Raw genomic sequence first — 19,033 nt, forward strand, 5'->3', positions numbered from 1 at the left:
CTTTCTATAAAAAACCGCTTCACTTTCCTTTTTTAATTGTTTGTTTTTATTTTATGTGCACTGGTGTTTTGCCTGCATGTGTGTCTGTGTGAGGGTGCTAGATTCCCTGGAACTGGAGAGTTTTGAGCTGCCATGTGGGTGCTGGGAATTGAACCTAAGTCCTCTGGAAGAGTACCCAGTGCTCCCAACTACTTAGCCTTCTCTCACTTCATTTTCAGTAACTTCACTCTTGTTATAGAATGGTGTGTGTGTGTGTGTGTGTGTGTGTGTGTGTGTGTGTGTGTATACACATGTGTATGTACGTATGTACCTATGTGTACATCCATGCCATGGTTGGCACAGGGAGGTCAGAGGATAACCATAAGTGTTAGTCTTAGCCTTCCACCTTTTTGAGACAGTGTCTCCTATCACCACTGTGGGACTATGAGCTTCTGGGAATTTTTTGAATCTGCTTCCCATCTTGCTCTTACAATTTAAGGGGAAAGATCAGTAAGTCTGATATCAATTGTGACATTTTTGTAGATGTTCCAAGATTAATAAAATTTAGATTTTGTCAAATGCTTTTTATCTCTTGAAATGAACATGTGAATAATCATTTGGTCCTGACACATATCTTGTGTTCTACTCTGCTTCTTACAATTTTGTTGAAGAATTTTTTCTTTGTATTCATAAGAGCTGTCTGACGCTTCCTTGAGATGTTTTTGTGTGGCTTTAGTATAAGGATAGTATGATCTCCTGGGATGAGTTGAAGCGTTCTATTTCTTCTTTAAGTTTGTGCAGAATTGCTACTAATTTTCAACCTCGTGAAAATTGACACTCGTGAAGCCATCAAGTCTGAGTTAAGTAGTGTATGAATTAGTGTTTTTCACTTACATCACAGCTTCCTAAACTATGTCATGTTGTCAGATGTGAGAGTCAGGAAAGAATTGGCAACGGTAGAAAATCGATGAGCATATGGTGGCCAAGAGTTAACTCAGAATCAAACCTGTGAGTGCAGGTCTGTCTGACAGTGCTTACCTGTGGTGTGGCGTGTGACTTCCTGCTGCCTTAGTTCACACACATGTGCCTTTGCACTGCACATACCATGCACCATTCGGTACCAGAACATGCTGCCTGAGACTTTGGCTGAGATTCCAAAACATAATGGCTCAGTTACAGAAAAAAGGTTTTCACAGTTTTTCTGCTATCATTCCTCAGCATGTATCAAATTAGTATAGCTCTGGATCTGTTATGCTAGAATGTATGATTTTAAAAATTGCTCTTGGAGATACTGACCTCTATAAATGAATTGAACTTGTAATTAAAACAATTTCAGAAGTGACTATCAACATAGTCCCCATTTTGTTCTACATATTTATGGAAAAGAACTTTCTCACAATTGATGACTATAAAATTAACCTTCAATTAACTCTTAACTGGAAATACTTTCTTAGAGTACCAATTAGCTATCATTTAATTTACATGTAAAAGTAAGCATATCCATCTCATTTGTATACAAATTTGCTTTTATTTAAATTTAATATATGGCAAAATTATATTTATGTCAAAGAACTGTTTAAAAGCAAGCTTATTCTTTATTATTGGTAAGTGATTTGTATACCTACTTTATAGCTTTATATTTGGAGTCAAGTGAAAATTTCTCAAGATAAAAATGATCACAATTCTTAAGCTTTGGCTAAGATCAAGTGTAACGTCTCTTTTTAGCAATTTAATATCTGATATACCCTCTATCCAAGGACAGTTGCCTGATGGATGGAGAGGGGATGAGGGAGGTAAATGTGGGAGTGAAAATCACTAGAAATTAAACACAAAATGAATAAACCTTCCTGTACATTTTTATGTAGGAACTTGTTCATTTCGTTTTCCTCACATAATACATTAATATACAGTTCTCTATGAGTTGTTTTACTTCTTTAGGATCAGTAGTAAGTAATTTGAGTCTACTGATTAGGGCCTTTTCCTCAACGTTTTGTTTTGTTTTGATAAGGTCTTGTTGTTATGTAAACGTTTTTAATCCCAAGTGTTTAGATAAAGGATGTTCAGTCTGTGTTACTTCCAAGAATACTTACTATACTATGTCTACAGATTGAGTTTATAGTACTTTTTCTCCCTGCTTTAAAGTTTTTTACATTTTATTTATGTGTGTGTTGGCGTGCATGGCTCACACCTGAAAGCCAGAGGAGAAGTTTCAAGAGGTCGTTCTTCCACAGCTGCTCCTGGGGTTGAACGTCAGGCTTGGTGGCAAACACCACCCCCTGAGCCATCTCTTCTGCCTCCCTACTTTATACCTCATTGTCATTTGCTGCCTTTTTCCTTTTCTCACGGTAAAAGGAAAAGAAGTAAGGTGATAACAGGTAGAGACCATTTTTCCTCTAGTATACATATAGATGCTGCCATGAAATATTGAAAGTTAGTATAAGGAATAATCTGTAAAAGAAATGTTTTTCTGCTGGGCAGTGGTGGTGCACGCCTTTAATCCCAGCACACTGGAGGCAGAGCCAGGTGGATCTCTGAGTTCGAGGCCAGCCTGGTCTACCAAGTGAGTTCCAGGAAAGGCACAAAGCTACACAGAGAAACCCTGTCTCGAAAAACCAAACAAAAAGAATAAAAGAAAGAAATGTTTTCCTATTTAATGTTTTCTCCATATATATATATTTTTACAACAGGGTAGTTGAGGCTAGTCCTACACTCAGTAGCTAAGGATGCATGACCTTTAACTTCTTGCTTCTTGCCTCTGTCTCCCAGATGCTAGAATTACAAGTGTGTACCCTCGCACCTGGTTTTATGCAGTGTTGGAACTTGAACTCAGAGCTTCTTGGTAGCACATTTACCAGCTGAGCTATATCACTGGCCATCTCTTTTTTTATTATATATTTATTTTTGTTTGTTAACTACGGGGTGGTTACCCACCAACCCCACAACTCTCCAGAGTTATCTTGAGTGTGAGCAGAAGGAAATAGTAGATAGAAGGATTTAGATTGTGGAGATAAACAGATAGAAAATACAGGATAGCCTGGAACTTATTCCAACAGGCCCTGACTGTCTCTGCGCTAAGGCATTTATAGAAACGCCAAGGGAGGGGGAGCAAAAGCCCTTTCCTCAGCACAGCCAAGTGCAGACCATCTCAGACACCTGCACTCAGGCCCATGGTCCAATCATCCTGTCTATGCAGACCTGCTGAGTAAAGTCACAAGGAACCTGAAAATGGGCTCCCACAGTTAATGCACTCACATGTGTGCCAGGCTTGTATATGAAGATCATGAACAACATATAGGACTAAGTTTTCTCCTTCTCCTTCTCTGGTCTCGTCCCAGGGACCAAATTCAGGTCATCAATCATGATAGCAATCATTTTTACCCAACGAGCTATCTCACTGTTCTCTCCAGCTTTCTGTTGTAATATTTACAATTTTTATTTATCAAAATTCACTTCTTATCAAATAGAAATTTTTTTAGGTTAAGTTGCTTAGACTATGATTATATTTTACATTGCAACATTTTATTCCTTATTGATTTATTACTTATTTTCTTATCTCTCTGCTTTTTGTGCTAAGAACAGATAATCTCCATTGGGCTATTAAAAGAACTCTCAGTTAAAATTACTCATGACATATTTTTGTATTTATGTTTCCACAGAAAGAGCATGTTCTCTGAGTAACTGTACAATTGCCAAAAGAATTGGAAAAGGAAAAGATGCTACAGTCATCTTTGAGCACTTCAGGAAACCTGTCGATTCGTTTGTTCAGGAAAATTGTCCGTGCAAAGCACTAAATTCCGAGATGGGTCCTTCCAACTCAGATGCTTCTAGTTCTTATGGAAATGTGCAAAATGGAAACAGTTCTATGTTTGAAGGATACAATGGACAGATAGATAATTCATCAGAAGTTAGAGATGCTTCTCAAGTACACACACACAGTTCAGATCTTTCTTTCATGCCCACTGCTAACACAGCAAGTGGTAATGGTGACCTGTTCAGTGTGACATACCTTAGAAGTATTTTAAATAGTATTTCTGCTGTTCTCCCCTCTCCGAGCAGTATTGGCTCAAGTACAGTTATTACTTCAAAACTTATTAAGGACCCAAGACTGATAAAGAGAGAACAAAGCATGAGAAAACAAAATAATTCTGCAGGGTTAAGTGATGTTTTGCCATTTGATCAGAGTGTGGGTCATGGTAATTCAGAAATAAAGCTGACATGTATGCCAGCTAGTTCCGTCTCTTCACCTGAAACTACCCCTGCTGATAATGCTGTTACTAATTGTGCAGATGCTACTTGCTTCAGATTCTCTTCTGAAAGTTCACACTGTCAGGTTCACAATATGGCCTCAAAGGACTGTGACTGTACAGCATCTAGTAAAATTGCTACTACAGAACAATGTAAAGAACAAAACAGTTTTTCCTTCCCTTATTATTTACCAAATGCATTTTCAGATGTTGGGAAACAAAAATACAATGAAGAAAAGGCCCAGAGAGCCCAAAAGGGAAGCAACATCCCAGTTTTAACTGAGCAAAGCAATGAGCCACAGAAATCCTGTGAATCAGGAAAAAATACTTATAGTAAAGACTCTCCGAGTCACATCTCTAAGGCATTGTGGTCTTCTGATTTAAACGATACATATAAGGTTGGTCACCAGATGTCTGCACTCTTCCCAGTCCAGAAAAAAGGAAGCCTAGATGAATATGTGCAAAATACTGGAATGATAAGAACCTTCATCAGCCCAGAGGACAATTCTAAACATGTTGTGAACCAAACTTGGTGGAACAAAACTGTTAATTATTTTACTAATGAAACTAAAAGCCCAATTGATAATTGCATTACACTGCACCAGGAACACGAAGATGAAAATCTTAATCCTTTTAGGGGAAATTGTGAAAAAATACCAGTTACTCATAAGTTACAAATGTCCACATCTCCTATATCTACCACAAAGGATAAAAATGAACAAGATCATGCAGCATTGAAATTAGAGTATAGTCTTACTCCGAATATGAGGTGCCTTTCACAAAAGAACCCTCACTACTCTTTGGAGCACAGAGATAATATTCATACAAATTTTGCCATGGCTCAAGGGCTAATAGAATTGAAAGCAGTACAAAATAATCAGAACTTTATTAACATTATGACTGATGCTTTCCAGGAAGCCAAAGATGATCCCCTGGCCAGAGATCAACTCATTGATAGAGTTATTTCATCTTCTGCCATTGACATATCTCTTGACAGTTCAGGTTGCAACATAGTTGGAGAATATATGTACATCCAGAGGGAAAATGAAAATGAGGTGGTGTCAGAGTGTAACCTTCAAAAAGATTGCAGAGGAAGTTCTCATATTAAAGATGATGTGCAGGACGACAGCCTGTCTTCTGATGCAGAGTTGAGCTCTGATCTGAATTTGAAAATTAATTTGCATGAACAAAGAGATGATGGAAATCCAATTGAGGCTAAAGAGAAAGATAGTGCTGCTTCATCTCCAGAGTACAATACAGGTAACATAAATGAGAGTGAGAATATAGTTGAAATGAAGGAAATTGAGAGTAACACCAAAGGAGAAGTTCTGAATTCTGAAGAAGGTTCCACATTTAAGGCAGTTTGGGGAAAGAAAGGTAGACCAGCAAAAACTACATCATCAGATAGTGAAGACAGTATGGCTGCCATAAAACAAAAACATGCACCAAATGATGGAAGAAGTGTGGAACACTTGGTGTCCACATTTCCAGAAACAGAAGGTTCTTCAGTGTGTGTAGCTTCAAATGCTACAAAACAAGTAGTTGGTACTACTGTTCTTACGTTAAGCACAGATTGTGAGGATCAACAAAAACACCAGCTAAAGAAAACTTGCTCCTCTGAGATTTCAGATTTAGGTTTAGTAAAACATGGCATTTCTGATGAAATTGATACTGATAAAGATAAATTACAAGACTTACATCAGTTAATAACTGAGGATTCGGTTCTTCAAACTTGTGAATTGGGTAGTGAAATTGAAGTAGAACTTGAAGAATGTAATGATGCTTCTGTGTTGCAACAAAATATACATAGCCATGGAAATGTTCTTTGTGAAGAATTTGAGTTATATGAGACCCTGAAGTCCCGGATTGATTGGGAAGGCCTATTTGGAAACAGTAATGAAGAGATGGAAACCTCAAGTTTTGCAAGAAGGGAAGATACTGATCCACATCATTCCACAGACTGTAATTGTATGTCTTTTTCTTCACAAAAAGACAAAAGAGAGCTCCACAACCCAATTTTTCTTCCAGATCTACAAGTTACAATTACAAATTTAATTAGTCTAAGAGTCAGACCCACTGATGATTCTTTAGAGTTGAAAGATAATTTTTACAAACATGTAACTGAACCCACAGAATCAGAAGCAAATAAGGAGAAGGTGTTTGGATTTGACATTTATTCCCAACCTTATGGAGAAAATTCAGGTTTTTCATGTGAAAATAAATTTGGTAATTCAGTGCAAGAATCAGGACATGTGGGCAAATCTGGAATTTCCCATTCTTCCAATTCGAGTCATAATACACATGTGAGTCACATATATGGAAAACCAGACAGTGATTCTTTGTCTACTCTGCCGTCTAATGTCACAGTAATCAATGATAAGAGTAAATGTCCAACAAAATCAAAACCTGACTTCAGTGACACTAGAAATAAAAAGGACATGGAACCAAGAAGTAACAAAAGAAGCCTACATGCATCTTCTAGGGGTCAGAATATATCCCGGAAAGATTTCAGGCAGCATGAAACACATGAGGAGAAGAAGAGGAAGCCAACAAGTCATGACTCCTTTGAACGTTTTACTTCCCTATCTCAAGGACGAATTAAAACATTTTCACAGTCAGAAAGGCACATTAGGAGTGTACTGAATATTCTAAATAATGAAGCATCTTTATGTAAAAGTAAACATCTGTCCAGAAAACTGGACAAAGCTGTTCTTCACTTAAAAAAAGCTCATAGAAGAGTTCATACATCTTTGCAGCTTATATCTAAAGTGGGGAAAAAGGGAAAGGGCCCATTACCAAAAGCATATGCAATAATATGCAATAATTTCTGGGAAAGTTGTGATCTTCAAGGTGATAGTTGGATGTCTGAAAGAAGATACTCTACTAGGCATTTTTTATCCAAAAGAAGATATGACAAACAGGAAGAGAAAAGATTATTAAGATTTGATTTTGATGAATCATTGGCCCCGGTATCAAAGCACAGATCTTATAGAACAGACAGAGAGAGAATTGCAGAGTGCCTTTCCAGCGAAATTATGTCTGGCCATGTCTCCAGTAGTCTTACCACTTTCCATGTGAGAGAATTTTGTGATGAAGAACAACTTCATGAATCACAGTTACCCCTAGCCTATACATCCCAGAGTATAAATCAACGAGAACACACTAATAGCATTGGGAGAAATGCAAGCTCTTCTGAACTTGAGCATTTTTCTGAAAGCAGTGGATATATGCTTTACCCAGATGAAACACTAACAGAAAAAGAGTATCAGACTGATACATGGTTATCTAATAGTGACTCTGCAAAGCTTGAAAACCATTCAACATGTAATATTAAGGATATAACACGAGAAAATAATTCTGAAGAGAAAACAGTGGTATGTGAAAGTAATTCAGTGTCTATAAGTTTCATAAAAGAAAACATAAGTCATAGTCGAGACAAAAGTTATGATGTAACTTTTAAAGCTAACACTGACATACTTGTTTCAGTTTTAGACTCAAACAAAAAGCACTTTTTAAATGTTGGTATCTCTGAACAAGATAACCTTGTATGTGATGGTACTAGAAATGGGGAAACAATTTTTCCTGTAGGAAAGTGTACAGTTCTTACAGAGATCACACCACACATTCCTACAGGAACTATAGCAAACAGAGGGTACACTATTCCTCCATTGTCACCAATTCTAGTAACAGCTGGTGAGGAAGAATCTCCTGTGGGGGGGAATGAACTCTTTCATATAAAGGAGAATGAGGTGAATATTACTAAGCAGTCTGAATTGGATCTAACACCAGTAACTGAAGAAAGTCGTAAGAGAAATATAAAAGAACTACCTTCCAGTGATAGTTCTCTGCTCTTAAAAGGGAATGTAAATGGTCCTTCCAAAACATATGTTGCAAAATACATTGAGGAAGAAAAAATGAGAAAAATTGAGCAGGCAGTTTACCAAAAAATGATTACTGAAGAATCAACTGTAATTATTGGGTATAAACATCAGAGTAAGATCCTAAAAGAAGAATCCTTCTACTTACCCAAGAAAATAAATAAAAACAACTTGACTGGTTCTCGTCTAGGCATTAAAAATTCTACTCTAGAGACAATTACCTTGAAAAACATTCTTAGTCAACTTAGTAAAAAACAGAAAGCAAGGCAAATTAAGCAACTTAGTAACTACTCTCAAGCTGACTGTCCCTCCAAACCAACCACTGCAGAAACCAGTCATAGGCCTGTTGTCCATGAGAACTCTGAAGTAACTGCTCCTCCAAAGAAGCCTCTGTCACACATGCAGGAATTACAAGAAGAATGTCGCTTAGCTAATTACTCATCCCATATGACAGAACTGTCTCAGATTTTACAGAGAGCAGATAAAGCAGCGTCTTCACAGATTTTAGAAAAAGAGACTAAAGTTTGTGAAAATATTCTCCCTGTATTTGTTGAAGCTTTTGAAAGAAAGCAAGAATGTTCACTTAACCAAATCCTGATTTCAAGAAAGCTGTTGGTAGAACAGAACTTGTGGAATAATTGTAGACTAAAATTAAAACCATGTGCTGTTGATACTTGGGTAGAACTTCAAATGGCAATGGAAACTATCCAGTTCATTGAAAACAAAAGAAGGTTTTTAGAAGGTGAACCAACATTCCGAAGTTTGCTGTGGTACGATGAGACCTTGTACAGTGAGCTGTTTCCCAGGCCACGTGGATATCAGCTGCAGTCCAATTTCTATCCTGCTTTTCAAGGACGATTAAAATATAATGCATTCTGTGAGTTACAAAGTTATCATCATCAGTTAGTTGAATCCTTAACACAAACAAAACAAGGAAATAATTCATACTATGCATTCTTAAAATACAAACGGCAAATAAATGAATGTGAAGCCATAATGAACCACTATTCTGATTGCTTTGACTTTTGTCTTTCTGTTCCATTTGCTTCTGGAGTTAACTTTGGAGATAGTTTAGAAGACTTGGAAGCCTTAAGAAAAAGTGTTCTGAAGCTGATCAGTATACATGGGAGCTCTCCTAAAGTTCATTCTTATCCAGGGAAAGAAGACCATTTGTGGATTATTTTAGAAGTGGTCTCTTCAAAGGTTAGTTTTATCAAGAGCAGTGAAGAAATAAGTATCAAAATCTGTCTTTATGGTCTGGAACATATATATTTTGATGCTGCAAAAAGTCTTGTATGGAAAGGGAAAAGCCACTCTTTCCCCAAAAATTATTCTGAAAAGAACCGAGAAATAGAGAAGATGTATGAATGTGCTTTTTCTAAGTGGAAGAAGATCTATGATGTCTTGTCTAAGGATTTAAACAATGAATTAACTCCAAGTAATGGGCTTGAAGAAGATGGCATGATTGCTTCCAAACAGTCAGCTCTAGTTAGCATTCCAGACTGTAAGCTGAACAAAGCGTGGCTTTCATACCCAAATATTGGTTGTATTAGTGAGATACTGGATCAAGCTGAATCTGCAGACCTAGAAAAGTTACAGGATCTCACTCTCAAATGTACAGTTCACTTAGAAATTTTAAAAAAACACTTCCAGATGCTACAAGAAGATAAAATAGATAATATTTTTATCACTGAAGAAAATGTTTTAGATATGCTAAACCACAACCTTGGGGCTGTGATTTTAAAGCCTGAAGCTATTGAGATTTACATTGAAGCTGCCATGCTCTCAGAAACCATTCACTTTCTTAAAAATTCAATAGCAAAGAAACTACACAATCAGAGGTTTCGAGGTATGCTCTGGTTTGATTGGTCTCTTCTTCCTGAACTTGTTGGCTGCCAAAAAGAAATGGCTTCCTTTTCAGCTGATGACAACCAAACAGATTGCCTTTGGAAAGTGATAGAGACCATGATTTCTCACCTTAAGAAAGAGCTAGGTGTTATCTGTGACTACAGTGAAGCTGTTAATTGTTCCTATGCTCAGCGTTTATTCTCTAGAGAACTTAAGGAACTTTCGGGAATTAAAAGGCTTCTAAATGCTTCTAAGTATTCAATTCCCACGTATATTGACTTGGCACCACATATCGCATCTGTAAATTATGGAAACACTGTGGCAGAATTAGAACATAACTACAACCAGCTTTTCACATTACTCAAAAATATAATGTCTGTCCCTCAGAAAGATTTTGGAAAAATGGTCCATATTATGAAAGTTCTAAAGACAATTGAACATATGAAGATGATAAGTGCTAAAGGTACCAAGTTGTCCACTCATCTCCTCTTTTTCCAAATGCTGCGTAACAGAAGAAACACTTTGCAACTAAAGAGAAAAGAAAAGATGGGTACTCCCATTACAGCACCTGAAGAGACAGGACAAATACCCTCAGCTGCAGAGAGCACAATAAAAAGCTTTTCAAGTTCCTCTCAAAAACGACCTGTGACTGTGGACAAATGTGAAGTCTCTGAGGGAAAAGGAAATACTGATGCTGTTTCCATTTGTAAAAAGCAAAAGGTACAAATGTTTTCACATCAAACTTAAAAATATTCTTGAAAACAAGTTTACTCTAAGCAGAAAAGTAGCTTAAAAAGTACAGAAGTTGAGGTTAAATGATTCATATTCTCTACAGAATTATATAATTGAGATACCTTGCAGATACGTAACTTTGGAACAGTTTTGTCATTTAGAAAGTATTTCATGAAAGAATAAATTCTAATAACTAATAAGAGGGCAAGTTCATTATTGGGAATGTGAGTTATACCAGTTACTTATTGATTGGTTTCTTAAGCCAATGTTGTGAGTATTAATAACTAGCTGAAGAAACCTACCTATTTAACCTGTCAGAAGAATAGTGTAGAATTGGTTTTTTGAGACAAAGTTTCTCTGTGTAACAGCCCTGGATGTCCTGAAACCCACTCTGTAGATAAGGCTGGCCTCAAACTTAAAGAGAGTTCTCTGTCTCTGCCTCCTGAGTGCTGGGATTAAAGGCATGTGCTATATAACCACTCGGCAGATACTTTTTAATATGTGATTGTCAAAGCATTAGAAAACTCATATGAATACATTTTTCTCAGCATTTATACAATATATTAAAAAAATAAAAACGTCACAAAAACCATAGGATATATGCTCTGTGGTTGACTTATTTAAAGATAAGGAGGCCAAACATTTATCTTTATAATATTGAGGTTTGAACCTAGACTCTGCATGTGCTAAGCATATGCTATATCTATAGAACTGTGCTTCCAGCCAGTTTAAAGTGGTGGCCAAGAAGAATGAGAGCAGGGTTAAGGGAGGTTGTTATTCATGCACACGCAAAGGGAGACAGGCTGGGGTAGTTGTTCCAGAAGGAATTTGAACTTGATCCTTACATAGTAAAGTGTAATGTCACATGAAATGTGTTGGTTTTTTCGGGTTTGGTTTGGTTTCGTTGGTGATTTAAAAGGTAATGAATTCTGAGTACAGTTAGAAGTGGTAAGTCAGCCAAGATTAGAAAAGGGTGCTGTTTCGTAGCATAAGAATGGAACATGTAGGCTGGCTGATGGTGCTAACCCGAAAGTGTTTCAGGTTTTGGCATTTTCCAGATTTGGTTATATTTACATATGTATAGTCAGATAGCCTGGTAACGGAACCAAAGTCTAAACATGAAATTTATTTTATGTGTCATGTATAACACCCAAAGGTAATTTTGTAGTAATTTGAATCTTTGCTTGCAGTAAAGGTTCCTGATGTGAACCTAACAGAGTGTTGTGCCATAGCTCAAGCTACTAGATTTCGAAGGCTTTGGGGCCTGGAGATGAGGAGCACTCCTCTTGTATTTGACAGAGAACTCCTTAGAAAACAGATGGATAGTTGCACATCTGTGGTGCACAGACATACATGAAGGCAAAAACACTTGTACACATAAAAATAAAAACTCCAAAAAAAGAATTTGGGCCAGGTGGTGGTGGTGCATGCCTTTAATCCCAGCACTTGGGAGGCAGAGGCAGGCGGATCTCTGTGGGTTTGAGGCCAGCCTGGTCTACAAAGCGAGTTCCAGGAAAGGCGCAAAGCTACACAGAGAAACCCTGTCTCAAAACCAAAAAAAAAAAAAAAAAGAATTTGTGTATGGGCTGTGGAGTTGGCTTAGCAAATAAAAGTACCTGCCTTGCATCTGGCAATCTGTGTTCTACACTCAGGATCCTAAATGAGAGAACTAACCCCCCGCAAGCAGTCCTCTGACCTCCACAAACACATACACTCATACAGGTGTCTGCACACCAAATAAAGTGGAATGTAATTTATTTCTAAAAAGGGGGGAGGGTCTTAGTGACTTGTTTACTAACAAGGGAACAGTAAATTCATCTTGGTGGCACATGCATCTTTTTCAATCACAGCGCTGGGGAAGTAGATGAAGAAGGATCACAAGACCAACCCGAAGTACATAATAAAGTCCTGTCTCAAAAAACATGGCAGGAACAGTCATGAATAGACTACAAGATTAGTTTTAAATTTTAAAGGATGTGGGCAAGAAGAATCTTGTCAATGTCTTTTGAAAGCAATTGCTGTAAACAAACTACTGTAAGTCTAGCGGAGGCACTGGTTTTTAAATGGGTGAATAGATTTACATTATAATGCAGTTTGTTGTCACTAATGTAAAACATGGATTTTATTTTTGTTTTTTTACTAGGTTACCCTGAAAGAAGTAAGAAACGGACAAAAGACAATATCCAAGAATCCAAGGTAAGAGTTGCGTCAACCTTTTCATAAAAACTAAGGAAACATGGGCAAATAATAAAAAATAACAATTTGTAGTTATATATAAATTATTGAATCATACATGTAGCTTAGAGGACAGAGGTGACAAACATAAAGTGAAGCCTAATGAGTTTGAGCTCTGTAAGTATTGAAGGCACATGCCATGTAAAATGGCTGTTTTCAGTGCTATAAAGAATAAGTAGCAAACATGGTATATACTCACTCATAAGTGGATTCTAGATATAAAGCAAAGAACAATCAAACTGCAACCCACTGAACCAGGAAGACTATATAGCAAAGGGGACCCTAGGATGACTGTGGCTTATAATAAGTTTTGGTTTTACCCAATTACTGGGCAAGCCTCAATGAAACATTTCACAATTATGATAAGAGTTTATTAGCCGGACAGTGGTGGCACATGCCTTTAATCCCAGCAGTCGGGAGGCAGAGCCAGGTGGATCTCTGTGAGTTCGAGGCCAGCCTGGGCTACCAAGTAAGTTCCAGGAAAGGCACAAAGCTACACAGAAAAACCCTGTCTCGAAAAACCAAAAAAAAAAAAAAAGAATTTATACTGTATCAAGCTGATAATAGAAAAAAAATAAAAATAAGTAGATTCTGAAAACAGATCATTAATGTTAGCTGGAGCTTAGAAATTCTTAAATCAAGAAATCATTTTGTTTAATTGCTTAAACTTTCTTAAAAGTGCATAAAAGAATAGGGCAAGTGATTAATTTTTATTGTGGATTTAACATACCGACTAAATTACAAAATTGATTAAAAAGAAATTGCCATCATACATCAATGAGACATTAATTAAAATGGTGTTTATTTTATATACTTGGGTTCTTCATAGTGCCATAATTACCTAATTAAGACTAAACTTAGCCAGGTGGTGGTGGCGCATGCTTGGGAGGCAGAGCCAGGCAGATCTCCGGACTACATAGTGAGTTCCAAGAAAGGCTCCAAATCTACACAGAGATACTCTGTCTCAAAAAAAAAAAAAAAAAAAAAAAAAAAAGCTAAACTTAGTAAGAATGTCATGTATATTAAGTTGGCAAGAATCCTGCAGATCTGCTTTTCTTATTCTCAGAAGATAGATAAACAAAAAGAATGCTTTAATAAGAAAAAGGAGATTGATTGTGTGGTAGGGACCCCCAACTAAGGCAGTAGTTAGATCCAAAGATGGGGAAAGAGAAGAGGTAACTACTCGTGAGTAATGAGCTTGCCAGTGGGTTGGAAGTATATATGAACTAGAAACTATACTGAACAACTGAGTAGTGGTAGTTTCCTACTTTTAAAAGCTGTGGAGCCCCCAGCTGGATCAGGCCCTCTGGATAAGTGAGACAATTGAATAGCTTGAACTGTTTGGGGGCCATCCAGGCTGTGGGACCCAGACCTGTCCTTAGTGCATGAGCTGGCTGTTTGGAACCTTAGGCTTACACAGGGACACTTTGCCCAGCCTGGAAGGAGGGGACTGGACCTGCCTGTACTGAATCCACCAGGTTTAAATGAATCCCCAGGGGAGTCTTGGCCCTGGAGGAGATGGGAACGGAGGGGAGGGGATAGAGGAAGGTGGGGGCGTGGGCAGGAGGGGGGAGGACAGGGGAACCCATGGCTGATGTGTAAAATTAAAACACAAATATAATTTTTTTAAAAAAGTTAAAAAAAAAATTTCGAATCACTCAGCTGTCCAACACAATATTGGGAATGTTTTGAAATGTGGAGTATATTATCTTCCAACATGGACCATATCTGAATTCAAACCAAGATAGTAAAACTGGAAAGTATTTTACTTGTATACTCCCAGTAAAATGAGAAATGTCAATCCTGTGAATTCTTATACAATAAAAATTCAAATGTTTATCTGTTAGAATGTTACGACTATAGCTTTAAAGTTGCTTGAATTTTTGTTTATTACTTAATAGGACTACAGCATCTCCTCCCAAAGAGGAAGACAAAACAGGAACAAATTCATTTGACAGTCTGAAAAGAGACTCTGCATCTCCAGAAATGGTCAAAAGACAAAGTTCAATACCTGGCTCACTGTCACCTTCTGAGAGCATACAAGACACTTGTACACAAAAGTCAGGAAGCAAAACGGAGCCAACAGATAGCTCATGTCATGGTTCAGAGTATCTCACTGCACAGCAGGGAAACTTCAATGTCACAAAGAAAAGAAATAGGAATTTTAGTGCTGCTGAAACAGATGATAAGGAAGACCGTCCTTTAGTAACTTGTGACCAAAAGGATATAGATGCCTCTTGCTCACCTGACAATATTCCTGCACAGAAGTTGCATGAAAACCCTACAGATCACACACAGATCTGTCCTTCAAACAAAAGAGCAGGAAATGATGACTCTCTTGTGCCTAATATATCAGCACCGACTTCCCATTCTGTGAGGGCCAACCATAGCAATCTTGAAATGAATGACACGGGCTTTAAACATGAAGATAATGAAGTACTAGATTTGTCTATCAAAGATTATATATGTACCAGCTCTCCAGAACCTGTGTGTATCCAGGAGAAAATTCCTGTTCTGCAGGTAGATAAAACACAGCTTGTAAAAACTGAGTCACCGGAAATGTGTGTAAAAGATGCACTGAATCCCAGTACCACACCGTTTGGTTCATATGGGAACTCAGCCCTTGATGTGAGTCAAACAGAACAACATACTCTCTCTGAACAGGATGGAGAGAATCCAAAAGTCCTGACTCAGAAAGTTAGTACATCCTGGAACGCACCTCCACAGCCCGCATGTACTGCAGTATATAATTCTGAGCATTCATTTGGAACTTCATATCCGTACTATGCTTGGTGTTTTTATCAGTACAGCAGCAGCAGTGGCACTGCTGTTACTCACACGTACCAAGGGATGACAACGCACGAGACACCTCCTCCTCCTCCTCCCATGATGACTGCAGTTGCAAGTTCTGTCCAGAACACACATTTTAATCATTCGTACTCTGAACATTTTAGTTCCTTTGCTAGGCAGCCGCAAGCAAATGCCTTTACCCCAGGAAATGGCTATTCTCCATTTCCCATGCCTGTTTCTTACAATTATCAACAACCAGTTTACTCACGGTTTGCGTCTCAGCAGCTGCTACCACAAGCTGCATATCCTTGTCCTCCTAACCCAGGTCTGCTTCCACAAGGTCCCTGGACTCACGGTGAGTTGGAAGTTTCAGTGGAAGATTCATTTCTACTTTTGGCTTAACATTTATGTAAAGGTGGTCACAAGGGATGATCCTTACGGCAGTTTCCGTTGTAGACTTGTGAAATTGTTCATAAACTGAACAGAGTTGAATTTTGTTGTAAGTTGTAATTCTAGTCAGAAAACAGAAAAGAAAATTAGTGATATCACTAATACATCCCTCCATAACCATCCTTAGGGAACAGCTAAATCAATTACAGTCTAATTCATACAGTGATGAAACCATTACAGAAAGTTATACAAGTTTTTAATGACATGATCGTTTTTTAAAACTAACCTCACATATGTGAATAATTAATGAGCAGTAATACTGAAATACTCCCAACATTTGAATCATGTACTCCCCAGTAGTAGTTTATGGTGGAGAGTCTTTCTGCATAATCTGGATTTCATATTGTGAAGCTTTATTTTGATAAATGGAAGGAAAGAGTAAAAAACAAGATGGAAAAGGGGAAAACATCAGTTATTTAGAGCAACCTTTTCCTTCTCTCAGTTTCTAATACCTTCATATAAGTGAATTAAGTCATTAATTGGAAGGTATTAGTTTAAAAAGAACTTGGTCATTTGCCTCTTGAACTTAGACTGTCTTCTCTATGAAGCACCTATTCGTGAAATATCACATTAAACACAAGTTGGGAGGCAGAGGCCAGTCTGTCTCACAGTTCATAGAATTCAGTCCATTAGGAAAGGAAGGCAGCAGAGCATGAGAACTGCTCGCCCTGTTTTTGGGGCTGGTGCTCCAAAATGCAGGTGTTGGTTACATGTTTCAGATCAACCAGAATCAAAACAAATTTTTAAACTAATTTTGCTGAAGCTAGTTTTACAAAAGCAACCAATATATACAGAATCACAAGCAAATTTCTTTTAAGATGATGTTTAGAACCCTTACTAATCCTAAATATTAATAGGTATAAAAGCTTATTTGGGGATACTGTCTCTCTCGATTGGAATGGAAATAATGTTGAATAGGTCTACGTTTTTTTCCCTACTGATGTGGAAATGAGGACCTTAAACATCCTTGGCAAGTACTCTTTCCCTGAGCGACATGCAGCCTGATATAATTCTATATATAATTTAGAAATCTGAAGCCTGTAGTCCCAACTCTTGGGAGGTAGAAGCAGAGGAGTCAGGAGTTTCAGTTTGAACTTGGCTATATGGTGAGGTTGAATCCTGTCTTGGCCATGAGACACCCTTACATACATACGTACATACATACTAAAAAAGAAAGAAATCTGATCATATCAACACTGCTACATTGGAGTTATTGCTGATTCATTAATAAACTATCAAATTGTTAGAGCGCAGATGAGAACATTACAGACCACCACACATATAAGGCCAAATTAGAGTCCTTATAGCTGGCAACCAATAGCAGACTTTCCCAAAGACCTCCCAGCACCAAAAACTCAGGAATACAGCATTCATACAGACAAAAACAGCAATGGCATCATTATCAGGGGCAAGTCAGGAGACCCTTCTAGAATTTGTTTTGACAGAACACATCACTTGTTCTGTTACAAATCTTGGCCATGTACAGGATGATGGAAAGTCCCAAATGGGTTGCCCAGACAGACATAACTCTTCGGAGGAGTTAGAGATTAAAGAGTACTTGAGTGGACAAAAGGTCAGAGTAAGATGAAGACAAGAAGGCACTACCTCAGTTACTTCAGAATATCACTCCAGTTCTTTCTTGGAGTACAGAGTTCAAGTCCTGTATACCCAGCCTCAGTTCCCACCACTACTGCCTCCACAGTCAGGTCCCACTGAAGCTGTTGCTATCTGCTTGGTGGTCCCTCTGGTACATTAGAGATAATTTCTGCATTCTTCTCTAATGTAAAAAGGCATATATGAGGTGGTAATAATAACCTAGGGGCCTTGTCCTTCCCTCCCTGCCTGCCCTGCCACATGAGCTCAAACAAGATGGAATGGTTTGCCTGAGAAAGCCTAGAGGGAGAAAGTGCAGCTGTGCTTCTCTTTCTTGTTGATGCCACTGGTAGGTAAACACCAAACAGATACGGTAGATTTGTAATTTAGACATTTCAAGCCAGTGCTGACGGTGGCACACATGTTTAATCCCAGCACTCAGGAGGCAGAGGCAGGCAGATCTCTGAGTTCAAAGCCAGCCTGGCCTTCAGAGTGAGTTTCAGGACAGCCAGGGCTACACAGAGTTTAGACACTTCAGTTTCTGAATTGGAGATTCTTGATTGTAATTTTCACAAAGGTAGTCATGGTTTGGGCATTCTTGTGTTACTAATAGCTAAACCATTTGTGATAGTAAGAAAGGGTCACTGCAGGATCAAGCCCAGCTGTGACTCAGAAAGCTTATTGCTTCCTTGAGCCAATGAAAACAAAAACAAATACTAAATATTGTGAAATTGCTCTTTAAAACAGAAGACAAATTGCAGTATTGCAAGCTTGTCTTCTAGTTTTTAGTAGTCTAAGCAGTCCACAAAAGAAACCTGTTGCAGTACATGCATACCTAAAAGATACCAAAATCCTTTTCACACCTCAACTGCTTTGGATGCTTATTATTCCAGAGAATGGAACTAATGGACAACACTTGAAACCTGTGTGCCAAACATAATTATGTTCTTTATTATATTAATTCTCATGAATACCTGGGATAAAGATGAGGAAACTATCACCCACAGAACTTTAGATAACTTCTTCAAAATCCTATGACTGATAACTGGCAGGTGTACAATTTGATCTTGACCTTTTTGGCTTTAACTTAATCTTAGACTCTTTCTACTATACTACTACCTAGCATTAGTCTATATCGTTAATATACCTCACATATTTGTGTTGTTTTTTTTTATCTTTCAGCTCCATGGCAACAGAACCCATTTCCGCCAAGGCATTAAGAATAAATCTTTACTGAAATAAAAGCAGTTTGTTTTCCCAAGCATTTTTGCCTCTGTATTTTTT

At 37.8% G+C, this 19,033-nt stretch overlaps 1 protein-coding gene across 1 annotated transcript in view; it reads left to right on the forward strand.

The window, feature by feature from the left end:
- Positions 1-19,013, forward strand: part of Tex15 (testis expressed 15, meiosis and synapsis associated) — a 50,014-nt gene extending 31,001 nt beyond the window's left edge. Inside the window, exons 7-10 of the mRNA XM_036166749.1 lie at positions 3,636-10,669; positions 12,825-12,877; positions 14,818-16,061; positions 18,932-19,013. Of these exons, the coding sequence (XP_036022642.1) occupies positions 3,636-10,669; positions 12,825-12,877; positions 14,818-16,061; positions 18,932-18,969 (8,369 nt within the window). The 3' untranslated portion in view covers positions 18,970-19,013. The remainder of the gene's footprint in view (positions 1-3,635; positions 10,670-12,824; positions 12,878-14,817; positions 16,062-18,931) is intronic.
- Positions 19,014-19,033: the final 20 nt, after the last annotated feature.

Source organism: Onychomys torridus, chromosome 17 (assembly GCF_903995425.1).
Source record: "Onychomys torridus chromosome 17, mOncTor1.1, whole genome shotgun sequence".
Taxonomy (NCBI): domain Eukaryota; kingdom Metazoa; phylum Chordata; class Mammalia; order Rodentia; family Cricetidae; genus Onychomys; species Onychomys torridus.